The 12484-nt window shown below is 62.5% G+C and overlaps 2 protein-coding genes across 6 annotated transcripts in view; one reads left to right on the top strand and one right to left on the bottom strand.

The window, feature by feature from the left end:
• Positions 1-10208, top strand: part of CASKIN1 (CASK interacting protein 1) — a 31893-nt gene extending 21685 nt beyond the window's left edge. The window contains 11 exon segments of the mRNA XM_030484383.1: positions 528-635; positions 755-873; positions 1968-2055; positions 3763-3860; positions 4132-4242; positions 4322-4423; positions 4836-4974; positions 5054-6387; positions 6389-7163; positions 7249-7639; positions 8269-10208. Coding sequence (XP_030340243.1) covers positions 528-635; positions 755-873; positions 1968-2055; positions 3763-3860; positions 4132-4242; positions 4322-4423; positions 4836-4974; positions 5054-6387; positions 6389-7163; positions 7249-7639; positions 8269-8365 — 3362 coding nt within the window. The 3' untranslated portion in view covers positions 8366-10208.
• A 714-nt stretch (positions 10209-10922) lies between these two features.
• Positions 10923-12484, bottom strand: part of TRAF7 (TNF receptor associated factor 7) — a 28053-nt gene continuing 26491 nt past the window's right edge. For all 5 annotated transcript variants that reach the window (XM_030483378.1, XM_030483381.1, XM_030483379.1 and 2 more), the window contains 3 exons: positions 12273-12404; positions 11939-12058; positions 10923-11699 (listed from right to left, as the gene is read on the bottom strand). In XM_030483378.1, the coding sequence (XP_030339238.1) occupies positions 11685-11699; positions 11939-12058; positions 12273-12404 (267 nt within the window). In that variant the 3' untranslated portion in view covers positions 10923-11684. The remainder of the gene's footprint in view (positions 11700-11938; positions 12059-12272; positions 12405-12484) is intronic.

Here is a 12484-nt window from a genome sequence, read left to right as displayed (position 1 = left end):
AGGCACCCTGGGGAGCATGGGGGGTTCAGCACCCATTCCTGGCCCCACACGGTCCCTGCGTCCTCCCTCAGATGGGTGCAGGCAGCCGCAAGGGCACGGCCAGCACTGTCTTGGCCAGGGGACAGTGAGGTGGGGACCCTAGTCCCCATTGCTTGAGTTCACTTCTCCTGCACTGGGTCATGTCCCCATCCTGCTCTGCAGAGGAGCAACACGGTCCCTGTCCCCTGCCTGGACTGACCTGGGGCACTGGGGCACCCTGGCACAGCTCTGCTGGCAGGGAGGGGATGCCATGTGTGACAGGGTCCTAGGGCTGGTCACTGTCACCCTGTGGCATCTGTTCGGAGGGTACCGGCCCCTGGGACAGCACTGGCACCCCTGGGCACAGCCATGGACCCCACAGCCTTGCTGCATGTGGCAGTGATGGGCCCTGGGGCCACGGGTCACCTCGTCCCGTGCCACACCGCTGCGAGCCCGAGTGCACGGAGCCACGCACACCTGATGGCTGCTCTCTCTGCTCTGCCACCAAGGGTCCCGCGGGGCCGACATGAGCCCATCACACCTCTCGCCGTCGCAGGGCGGATCGGCCGCACCGGCTCCCACGGAGGAGATCTGGGTGCTGCGGAAACCCTTCGCAGGTACGACCCTCCCCGTCCCCATGGGGAGCACGTACTGACGGTGTGTCCGGTGGGACATGGTGTGCCCCATCCTGGCCACGGTGCTCGGTGCTCTGATGGCATCTTGTGTCTCTGTGCAGGTGGTGACCGCAGCAGCCTGGGCAGCACGGGCAGCGTGGCCTCGGCGCGCAGCTCGGGCAGCGGGCAGAGCGCGGGCAGCGGGGTGCACGCCCTGCACGCCGGCTCGGAAGGCGTCAAGGTAAGAGGAGCCCCGAGGTGGCCGTGCCAGCCCGTGGTGGCACTCGGCTCCAGGCCTGGCACTGGGAAGAGTGTTTGCTGCTCTGGCAGCTGCCCTCGGTCCCTGCTGGGATTGATGCTCAGATGGGTCCTGTAGGTCCTACCTGCACCCAACATATCACTGATGGTGGCCACCAGCGTGTCCCCTCTGGGATGCAAGCTTAGACCTGGCATGATGTCCCAGTGGGCTGCCTGTGCGTGCAGGATCCAGCTAAAGCTGTGCGCTGTGTCTCTGCTGCCACTTGCAGGGTTCCTCAGCGCTGCGCTGCACACTGCTGGCATGCTGCCCGCTGCAGCTCCACACTGCACAGAGCATCTGCCTGCTGCTGCCAGCACACAGCACGCTGCACACTGCTGCGAGCACGCTGCCCACTGCATCCTGATGCTGCTGCCGGCACACTGCCCACTGCATCCCGATGCTGCTGCTGGCACATTGCCCACGGCATCCTGATGCTGCCACTGGCATGCTGCCCACTGCATCCTGATGCTGCTGCCAGCACGTTGCTCATTGCATCCTGATGCTGCCGCCAGCACATTGCCCACTGCATCCTGATGCTGCTGCCAGCACATTGCCCACTGCATCCTGATGCTGCCGCCGGCACGTTGCCCACTGCATCCTGATGCTGCCGTCGGCATGCTGCCCACTGCATCCTGATGCTGCTGTTGGCACTCTGCCCACTGCATCCTGATGCTGCTGCCGCTGGCACATTGTGCTTGGTGCAGCACCCTGGGGTGTCCTGGGCTGAGGCATCCATGACCCCATCTCCCTGGGCATCCTGCCTGTGTTGTGCTGGGCACTGAGATCTGTGTAGGCTCTGCTTTGCAATGGGGTCCCCCTGCCGCCGGCACTGGAGGCTGGATTCGGGGTGCCGCGGCGCCGCAGTCGCTCGCTGCCTGCGAGGCACCATCTGTGCCGCTGCTGCTCTCCCCGCCGCAGCCTGGATCCGCTGCGCCTCTCCCTGCCCACCCTCGCCCGGGCGCAGCACCCGCAGCAGCGCCCGCAGCACCCGCCTCACTCCTGCCTGCTCTTCCCCCCTTTCCCGGGGTGTTTTTCAGCTGCTGGCAACCGTCCTTTCCCAGAAGGCTTCTGCGCAAGAGTGTGCCGTGGGCGATGGGCCGGCCAAGGCGCAGGACATCCCCGCAGGTGCGTGCTGCCGGAGCAGGAGCAGCCCTGGCCCTGCCGCCGGCGTGCCGTGGATCCAGGGATCTGTCTTTTTGTTTTATTGCCACGGCACCCGTCGCCAGAAGGAAAACGTGTGGGTAAAAAATGACTCTGTCGCCTTTCGGCTGCTGCCAGGCCTTCTCCTGCCTCGGTTAGTGGGGGCCCCGTGGGGGGGTAGGGGGGGCGGCGCGGTGGGCAGGGGACGGCAGCGTTCCTCCCCGGCCCCTTCCCTTCCCCTGGCCCCCCACCAGCCCCACCGGAGCCCCAGCCGGAGCCGGCACCGCCAACCGGGGGGGCTGCGGGCTGGGGGCTGCCCTGGCAGCGGGGAGCACGGGCACGGCACGGGGGAGGCACATGCTTTGGGGGGGGACAGACGGGAGATGCTCATGCGAGGAGGATGCACACGTGGGAGATGAGCGTGGGGGAATGCTCGGGCTGCAGAGATGCACATGCAGTGGGGATGGAAGCCCGGGAGGGAGGGATGTGAACAAGGGGAGGGGGATACATGCATAGCGGGGATGCGCACACATAGGGGGGATGCACACACAGAGCAGGGGGTGCGCGCACACAGGGGGATGCACGTACAGAGCGGGGATGCACACATATAGAGGGGGGATGCACAAACATAGAGGGATGCACGTATAGAGGGGGATGCACACACACAGAGGATGTACACATTGCTGGAGGAAGGGGAAAGTACATACTGGAGAGGAGGATGCACACGCAAGTGGGATGCAGACGTGAGGGAGATGCACACAGCAGAGAGATGCACATGTAAAGAGGATGCCCACGCAAGTGGGATGCAGTTGCCAGAGGGATGCACATGCAAGGAGGATGCATACACACACACACATTGGATACACTCACACACATTGGATACACACGCACAGACATTGAATGCACACACATTGGATGCACACACATTGGATGCACACATCGGATGCACACACGGATGCACGCATCGGATGCACACACGCAGGGAGGATGCAGTTGCCGGCAAGGGGAAGGGGCTGCTCTTGCTGGTCCTCATCAGAAATATGGGGCAGGAATTTCTGTGCAGCCCTCATCACCCTCAGGGTTGCCGAAGGCATGAGCTGGAGGGTGTGTGAGCACTGTGGGGCTGCCCGGGGGTCCTGGGGGACAGGGCAATGTGTGCTGCCAGGTCCCTCGGGGGGCAGCGGGTGGATGAGCCCCATCTCTCAGTGGCATGGCTGGAGGTGAAGGGATGGAGGCTTTGGGCAGCCTGCGGGAGGTGGGCAGCCAGGAAAACCTGCTCAAAAGGGGGTTCTGGCTGGGTCCTTCTGCTCGGGGCTGCATTGGATGGAGGGTCCTGCAGCACCATGGCTGGGCTGGGGGTTCACCTGGTGCTGGGTGCCAGCCCCAGCAGTGCCATGGGAGCCGTGTACAGCATGGTGCTGGTGGCCAGGTTCCCTGCAGAGCCCTGTGCCAGCATGACCAGCCTCACCAGGATGGAATGACAGGGCTGCAACCCAACAGCAGTGCCCGGGCACAGTGCCCTGCAGCACTGCTGCCCATCCAAAGGGAGCAGACCCCGTCCAGGGCACCCCAGGGTGCTCGGGGCTGCTGTGCTCGGGTGGGTGTCACTGTCCCATGCCTGCCCTGGGGGCCATGGTGGTGGCACCCAGGGGTATCCAGCCCCGTCCCCAGTGACCAGTGCCTCTCTGGTAGGTGCCTCGAGGTCGCAGAGCGTGGCCAGCTCCCCCTACACCCCCCAGCCCCCCGCCGAGCCCCAGCTGAAGAAAATGGAGCCTCCGTCGGAGGGGAAGGTGAGTGGGGAGCACTGGGGTGGTGTGGGGAGACCCATGGGAAGGGGATACAGGTACAGCACCCATAGCCACAGGTAGCAGCCCTGTGGTGCCACCACCAGGGCTGGCGTGGCTCTGGTGGCTTTGCCATGCCATGAACCAGTGGTGTGAGTGACCCCACGGCACAGACCCTGCTGGTACATGGATGGGTGCAGGGATAGCCTAGGGCAGGGGTGGCAGGTCCCCATCCCTGGGGCTGCCCCGAGCCCTGCTGTCCCTCTCGCTGCCCCAGAGCTCAGAGGCCGTGTACCAGTGGCTCTGCAAGTTCCAGCTGCAGCTCTACGCACCCAACTTCATCAACGCTGGCTACGACATCACCACCATCAGCCGCATGACGCCCGAGGTGAGCCCATGGGCTGGCAGGGCCGTGGGGAGGGTGCCGCAATGGTGTGGGGTGGCACTGACCCCTCTCTCTGCCCCAGGACCTCACGGCCATTGGTGTCACCAAGCCGGGGCACAGGAAGAAGATCGCATCTGAGATCAACAACCTCAACATCCCCGAGTGGCTGCCGGAGTACAAGCCGGTAAGGGCTGCGTGGGGACGGGGATGGGGAAGCCACATCCAGGGTGGCAACTAGTCCCCTGCACCCTGTTCCCTTCTGGCAGGGGGTGGCAAAGGAGGATAAGAGTGGGCACTGCCAGATCAAACTTAAACAGGGGAGATTTAGGTTAGACATAAGGAAGTTCTTCCCTGTGAGGGTGCTGAGGCGCTGGCACAGGGTGCCCAGAGAAGCTGTGGCTGCCCCATCCCTGGCAGTGTTCAAGGCCAGGTTGGACACAAGGGCTTGGAGCAACCTGCTCTAGTGGAAGGTGTCCCTGCCCGTGGCAGGGGTTGGAAATGGAAGAGCTTTAAGGTCCAGCAAGATGGGATCACACGCATGACATGGGTGCCGTGCTGCCATCCAGCACTGAGCCATGTTCCATGTACCCCCCCAGGCCAACCTGGCGCTGTGGCTCTCCATGATCGGCCTGTCCCAGTACTACAAAGTGCTGGTGGAGAACGGCTACGAGAACATCGACTTCATCACCGACATCACTTGGGAGGACCTGCAGGAGATCGGCATCACCAAGCTGGGTAAGGTCCCGTGCTGCAGCGCTCACTGCAGTGGCTCCATCCCCGGCGGTGACACTGATGCCCCCTGTTCCATCCCCAGGCCACCAGAAGAAGCTGATGCTGGCGGTGAAGAAGCTGGCGGAGCTGCAGCGCGCCGAGCTGGGCAAGTACGAGCCGGGCACACTGAAGAGGAAGGCGGCAGCCGCAGCGTGCCCGGAGGTGCTGGCCATCGAGTCCCCCCCACCGGAGCCACCCGAGTGCCAGTCACCCAAGATGACCACGTTCCAGGACAGCGAGCTCAGCAGCGAGCTGCAGGTGGCCATGACGGGCGAGGGCCCCGAGGAGCCCCCGGAGAAGGCGGCGAACCCCGCGGGACCCGGTTACCGCTCCCCGCCGGGGCTGGGCGGCCGCGCCAGGGTGATGAGCAGCTCGCAGGAGCTGCTGGGGGACGGCCCCCGTGGTGCCCCCGCCGCGGCCATCTCCAAGAGCCAGGAGTACCTGGCTGATGGTGCTGGCGAGGGCCAGTCCGCGCCGCACAAGGAGGGGCGGCCACCGCGGCACGGGCACCCGGTGAAGCGCGCCAGCGTGCCGCCCGTGCCCGGCAAGCCCCGGCAGCCCTTCCCGGCTGCCAGTGGGCAGCTGACACCGCCGCAGACCCCTGGCAAGCCACGGCCACCGTCACCGCAGGGCCCGCCGGTGCCCCACGCCACCGCCAAGGTGAAGCCGACCCCGCAGTTGCTGCCACCGGGCGAGCGCCCCGCGTCGCCGCGCTCGCTGCCGCAGTCACCCACCCACCGCGGCTTCGCCTATGTCCTGCCGCAGCCCGCTGAGGGCGAGGGCAGCCCCGCGGCCGTGCCCGTGCTGCCCGTGTCGGTGCCGGTGCTGTGCCTGCCGCCGGCGGGCGAGGGTGAGGAGGAGCCGGGCAGGCCAAAGAAGCGGGCGCACAGCCTGAACCGCTACGCGGCCTCCGACAGCGAGCAGGAGCGGGACGAGCTGCTGGTGCCGGACGCGGGGCCCTACGCCACAGTGCAGCGGCGCGTGGGGCGCAGCCACTCGGTGCGGGCACCCGCCGGCGGTGACAAGAACGTCAACCGCAGCCAGTCCTTCGCTGTCCGCCCCAAGAAGAAGGGGCCGCCGCCACCACCGCCAAAGCGCTCCAGCTCTGCCATCTCCAGCGCCGGCATGGCCGAGGACTTCCCCAAGGATGGTGAAGGAGAGGCGGCCACCAGGCCCCCCGCCGCCACCGAGGGCGAGAGCCGCCGGGAGCAGCGTCGGGCCAGCGACCTGGGCGGCAGCGTGGACACGGGCAGCGCCGGCAGTGTGCGCAGCATCGCGGCCATGCTGGAGATGTCCTCCATCGGCGGCGGCGCAAGGGCGCTGGCGCTGCAGAAGCCACATGGGGCACCAGTGCCGGCCAAGGTGCCCGATGGCTACTACCTGCAGCCGGGGCCCCCCCCCCGGCAGCCCTGACCGTGCGCGTGTGGCCACCGTCCTGGCCACCGTCAAGCACAAGGAGGCCATTGGGCTGGACGGGGAGGTGGTGAACAGGCGCCGGACCATCAGCGGCCCCGTCACCGGGCTGGTGGCAGCCGCCCGCCGCGAGCGCGCCGACAGCGTGCGGTCAGAGACAGGCACCGACGGCGCCGGTGAGCGGCTGCGGGTGGAGCGCGGCGGCTCCCCCGATGGCATCCCCTTCGCCGAGGAGGGCACCCTCACCATCAAGCAGCGGCCGCGGCCACTGGGGCCAGCGCGGGGCGAGGCGGGCGAGGGGCTGTCCCCAGCGCACCGCCACGGGGACCTGGCCAAGGTGGAGGCCAGCGCCACACTCAAGCGGCGGATCCGGGCCAGGCAGAGCCAGCAGGACGGCGTCCGCTTCGTGCTCACCGAGTCCGACACCGTCAAGCGCCGGCCCAAAGCCAAGGACAAGGAGCCGGCGCTGGAACCGGCCTCGCTCGCCGTCTACCAGAACGGCACCGGCACCGTGAAGCGGCGGCCGGCCTCGGAGCTGAGCGGTGCTGAGCCTCCCGCCACCCCGCCGCCCGCCGCCCGCCCCGATGGCCCCGACTACGCCGCGCCACCCGCCGAGCACAAGAAGCCCTTCAAGCCGCCCGTGTCCCCCAAGCCCGTGCTGGCACAACTGCCGCAGAAGGTGCCTGGGCCACCCGCACCCATGCCCAAAAAGGTGCCCATCCCGAGCCCCGGCAGCCCAGGTAGGTGCCAACCACCCCCTTGCAACCAGAGCACCCTTGGGTGACATTGAGCATCCCACCACCCTTGTGCCCCTTCTCTCCGCAGAGGTGAAGCGGGTCCATGGCACACCACCACCGGTGTCCCCCAAGCCCACGCCGCCCCCCACGGCGCCGAAGCCCCCCAAGCCCCACGCCGCCATCCAGTCGGTGAGCGCCAGCTCGACGCCAGCCCCGTCCCCGGCGCGGCAGCTGGGGGCCAGCCCGGCCAAGCCGTCCAGCACGCCGCCCTCGCTGTGCTCCAGCCCTGCCAAGCCGCTCTCACCCGGCGCGCAGCCCGTGCCGGTGAAGCCGCCGCGCTCCGCCATCGCCAGCCCCTCCGTGGACAGCGCCGGCTCCGAGCTGGCGCAGCAGAAGCTGGAGGAGACGAGCGCGTCCCTGGCCGCCGCGCTGCAGGCTGTGGAGGAGAAGATCAAGCAGGAGGACAGTCAAGCGGCAGAGTAAGGGCTTGGAGTGACCGGTGTCAATGGGGAGGGTGTAGGGCTGCGCTGGGCATGGTGATGGTGTGGGACAGGAGGTCACAGGGGTTTGGGCTGTGCCACCATGGTGGGAGTGGGATTGTGCTGGGGGTGATGTTGGAAGGATGCTCTTTGAGGGCATCATGAGCTCCTGGTTGGAGCCATGTTGAGGAGGTGACACTGGGGAGGACACCAGTTCCAGAGCAGCATGGGCAAGGATTCCTGGGCATTGGGTGCACTGTCTTAGAGAGGTGACAATGGGGAACCTTGAACTGGAGCATATTGGGACTGGGTTGGACCCAGCCGTGCAGTAACCATGGGGAGGTGACACTGAGGACATGAGAGCAGCATGGGCAGGGAGACCTGGGCATGCTGGTGCACTGTCTTAGAGAGGTGACAATAGGGGACCTTGAACCAGAGCATGGTTGGACTGGGCTGGACTCAGCCATGCAGTGATGCTGGGGAGGTGACACTGAGGAGGTGACCCTGGGGACATGGTGCTGAGCACCGCAGAGCAGAGAGAGCAGGAGAGCCATGGAATGGGGCAGAGGGGGGGTGTACATTGCCACCATCCCATACATGTCACTGACCCGTCCCCACCTCTTGCCCAGCTCTGCCGTGGAGTCGAAGAGCACCGTGAGCATCCTGGACGACATCGGCAGCATGTTTGACGACCTGGCGGACCAGCTGGATGCCATGCTGGAGTGAGGGGCGCCAGGGCCCCCCGAACCTCAGGGCTTATGTGGGCACAAGGGCACAACGATCCACGACCCCCCCCCACCCCGGCCCTGCCGCCCTCCTCCCGTCCCCTTTGTACAGCCGTCCCCTCCCGGACATCCCGTCCCTCGGGGTTTGCACAAAGAAGAAGATACCTCAGGATTGTGCTCACGGACTCGGCGCGGCTCCGGCAGAGCTTTTGCAGCAGCAAAAAACAACCCAACACCAGAAGCAGCAAAGCAACACATCCCGGATGGACACAGCGCCGAGAGGGGGGGGTCCTCGACCTGATGGCCGCCACCATCCCACCCGTGTCCTGCCAGCCCCGGTGCCGCGGCTCACCGCGAATGTAGCACAAGCCCTGCCCGGCGCGGCGGCCCCGGCGCCATGTGCCACCGGCCGATGGCCCCGCAGGTGACTGCGCTGGTGGCGGGTCCGGGTGGGCAAATGCACTTGGGTTTCTTTTCTCCTCATTTCTTTTAACTCTTCCTTTGTCAATGCTCTTTCTTCCCCTCCGCCGCGGTTGGGGGCGGCACAGGGGCCGGGGCTGCCCCATGGAGGGATGCTGGGGGGCAGCGGGACGTGCCCCTGCCCAGCCCCTCCTCGCAAGGGGGGGGATAGGACAGTGATAAGCTATAAAGAAGTATTAATTTATTGGAGGGGAAGGAAAGAAAGATATAAAGCAGATTTCCCTCCCCCTTCGCCCCCCCCCCCAGATAATAAAAAGAATAAACTTTAACAAATATATATTTAAAAGATTTAAAAGTATTAGCAATTATATATAAAGCAGTTTAAAAGAAATCAAGAGAAAACTGGATTTTAGCTTGAGAAGAAGAAGAAGAAAAAAACAAAACACTATTAGATTATACTAAGCTGTGTGTCTTGTGGCAAACTCATTCTCCGAGTAGCACAATATTTACCTGTTCTCTGGGTGGAAGGTTCGTGCAAGCGGTTTCGTTCCGTTGGGATTCAGTGTTGGCGTCTTTCTGTTTTCTCCACCGTTCCGAACTCAAAGGATGTGCCTTGTTTTCTGGAGGTTTTTGTTACTCCTTCTCCTGGAGGTGGTTCATTTCTTTTGGAGCGTCTTCAGGCTTGGGTTGGGTTTCTTTCTATTCGTTCTTTATGGCATCTGTTGGGGTGTGCGTGGGGTCTGTGCGTGTGTGAGTGCGTGTGTGTGCTCGCGGGTGTTCATCCCGGTGTATATTCCTGTATAAACTGGAGTTGGAGTCTGGTTCAGTCGCTTGAGTCCTGATGAATGCATCTTTCTGCTTGTGGGGTCCAAAGTGTTGCTGGTCCTTTCTTTACCAGAGGCTACACAGTGGTCTCCATCCCTCTGCCTTCCTCCTCCTCCTCTCCCTCTCTATGCCCCTCTCCCCTCCCTCCCGTTGTGGTCGCTGATCCAGATGTGTTTGGCACAACTTTGACATTTCTTTACAAAAGAGGAAAAGAAAAAAAAAACCAACAAAAAAAGACGTTAAAAATAGCAAAAAAATAATAATAATAATAATAAAAAAAATCACCCGCCTGAAAATATCTGTTGAAAAAGAAAAAAAAAATGATGTATCTAAACCAGAAACCCCCATAAAGTTCTACATGATGGATATATACATATATATATTTTTTATGATTAAGTTATGGACTCTGTATCGTATCCCATCTGTCGAGCTATGCATCTTGGTGCTTCTCCCCGCTCTCCTGTGCTTAGATTTCACCTCTACTCGTCTTATTCTTCCTATTCTGAATAGTAGGTGGCTCGTGGTGCTGTGAAGAAGTTTGCTCCTATACCAAGTCTGGCAACAAATATTTAAAGAAAAATAAAACGAAATAAAACCCCTGCGGGCTGCCAGCACTGTTTGTGTCCAAAACAGCAGCGATGGGTGCGATGGATCCTGTGGGAGCTGTGTCTTGGTGGGTGTTACACGGTGAGGCCACCCTTGAGTGGGTGACAGCCGGGACAGTGACAGCCATGGGGCAATCCCCAGCACAGACTGGGGGAGAATGGATTGAGCAGCTCCTTGTTCAGCCTGGAGAAGAGAAGGCTCCTGAAGGGGAGACCTTAGAGCAGCTCCAGTGCCTAAAGGGGCTCCAGGAAACCTGGAGAGGAGCTTTGGGCAAGGGCCTGTAGGGACAGGCCAAGGGGAATGGCTTTAACCTGCCAGAGGGGAGATTGAGATGAGCTCTGAGGCAGAAGCTCTTCCCTGTGAGGGTGCTGAGGCGCTGGCACAGGGTGCCCAGAGAAGCTGTGGCTGCCCCATCCCTGGCAGTGTTCAAGGCCAGGTTGGACACAGGGGCTTGGAGCAACCTGCTCTAGTGGAAGGTGTCCCTGCCCGTGGCAGGGGTTGGAACTGGATGAACTTTAAGGCCCCTTCCAACTCAAACCAGGCTGGGATTCTATGAACTCTCTTCCCCATGTCCCTGCACCCCTCCAGGGTGGCCAGTGCAGCTCTCGGCAGCACTGGGCACAGGATGGATGCAGGAGGTGCCCCAGCCCTGGTGCTGGCTGCTGATCCCCACCTCGAGCCTGCAATAACTCACGCTGGCCAAGAACAACTCTTTCCACTTTTATTGTCAATGAAGAAATAATCAAATCTATATTACAATCTTAAAAACAGTAGAAAATGTGAGTAAAAATGCAACGGAGTAATTTTCTCTTTAATGTGGAGACCATTATTACATGGTGGTGAATGATGGGCTTGTGTTATTTGATTTGAGAACTAGCTGTGGCATAAAAATCGTACCTGGCTACTCAAGGAAACACCTCTTCCCACATGGATCAGCCTGACATTGTGGCAGTAAAATTAAATATTAGAGACAGAAAAGGGGTCAGGGTCCCAACCCAGCGCAAGGCCTAATGCTCAGTTCCACCACTGACAAGGGCACAGCCTCCCAGTGCCACTGCCCTGGCCAGGCTGGCTCCTGCCTGTGCCAACTGAACCATTCAGTCCCATGGGTGCCCAGGGCTGTGCTGCAGCCACACCAGTGCCCCATGGGCTGGAGGCCTGGCCCTGGCCCCACAGGCTGCTCCCTGGCCGGGGGGATGCAGGCAGAGGAGGGCAGCCTGTGGTGATGGAGGTGCTGGCACCACAACAGCGGGTCTTGGGGAACATCTGGAGCATCCATGGCCTGGACCCATCCTGAGAGCTGCCAGCGGGGTCCTTGGGGTGGGAACCGGCCGGTGGGCAGCAGCGGGCAGTGGTCGGTGTGGAGAGGAGCTGCAGCAGTTACTCTGGAGTGGTGGTGTCACCCAGCAGGCCGACGGAGGGGAGGAGTTTTTGGTCTTTCAGTGTGCAGGACTAGGGTGGTGTTCGCGCTAGCACGTCCAGACCTGCGGTGGAGAGACAAGAACCATGGTAGTGACTGCTCCAAGCAGCTCCGTGGGCTTCTCTTCATCCTCTTGTGGAGCTTCCCTTTGGGCTTCCAGCTCAACACCACCCTCTGCCAGGAGTTAAACCAACCAAGAACCATGCCCTTATTTGTTTGAAGATGGCTCCTAACTCACGTAAGGCCCTAAGTTCTAGCACTGGAAGAGACCAAACCATCAAGGAGAAGCCTGAGGGAACCAACCTTTACAGTGCTGTCCACGGCGCCAGAGAAGAGGCGGCCCCTGGAGACTGCGAGGGCAGTGACACTACCCTGGTGTCGCAGCAGTGTCTGGGTACAGATCATGTTGTCCATGCTCCACACCTATGGGGACACAGGAGGCATGAGCCAAGCAAGTGGCACGGGGCTCTGGCACAACCCTGAGCACCGGGAGGGATGGGAGATGCTGTGTGACACCAGTGACATGATGAATGCAGGGATGAGGATGAAGGGATGAGGATCCCCAAACCTCCCTTTTCCTCGAGGCTGCCTCTGTCTGACCAAGCGCAGATGCAGCTGCACAGCCCTGGACACGTACCCTGAGAGACCGGTCGTACGATGCACTGAAGACTTTGGTTTGATCTGGTGTGGAGATGACAGCGAGGGCATAGACCGTCCCCACGTGCCCGGTCAGCGTGCGGACCTGCTCCTTTGTTTCTATATCCCAGACCTGCAGGAGGAGGGCAGGGCTTGGAGGCTGCAGTGGGCTGCAGGCCACCAGCTTCTCCTCCCATGCACCACCTCCACGCA

Source organism: Strigops habroptila, chromosome 4 (genome assembly GCF_004027225.2).
Source record: "Strigops habroptila isolate Jane chromosome 4, bStrHab1.2.pri, whole genome shotgun sequence".
NCBI lineage: Eukaryota > Metazoa > Chordata > Aves > Psittaciformes > Psittacidae > Strigops > Strigops habroptila.
The sequence above is the reverse complement of the archived record's forward strand: the minus strand, read 5'-3'. Positions and strand labels throughout refer to the sequence as shown.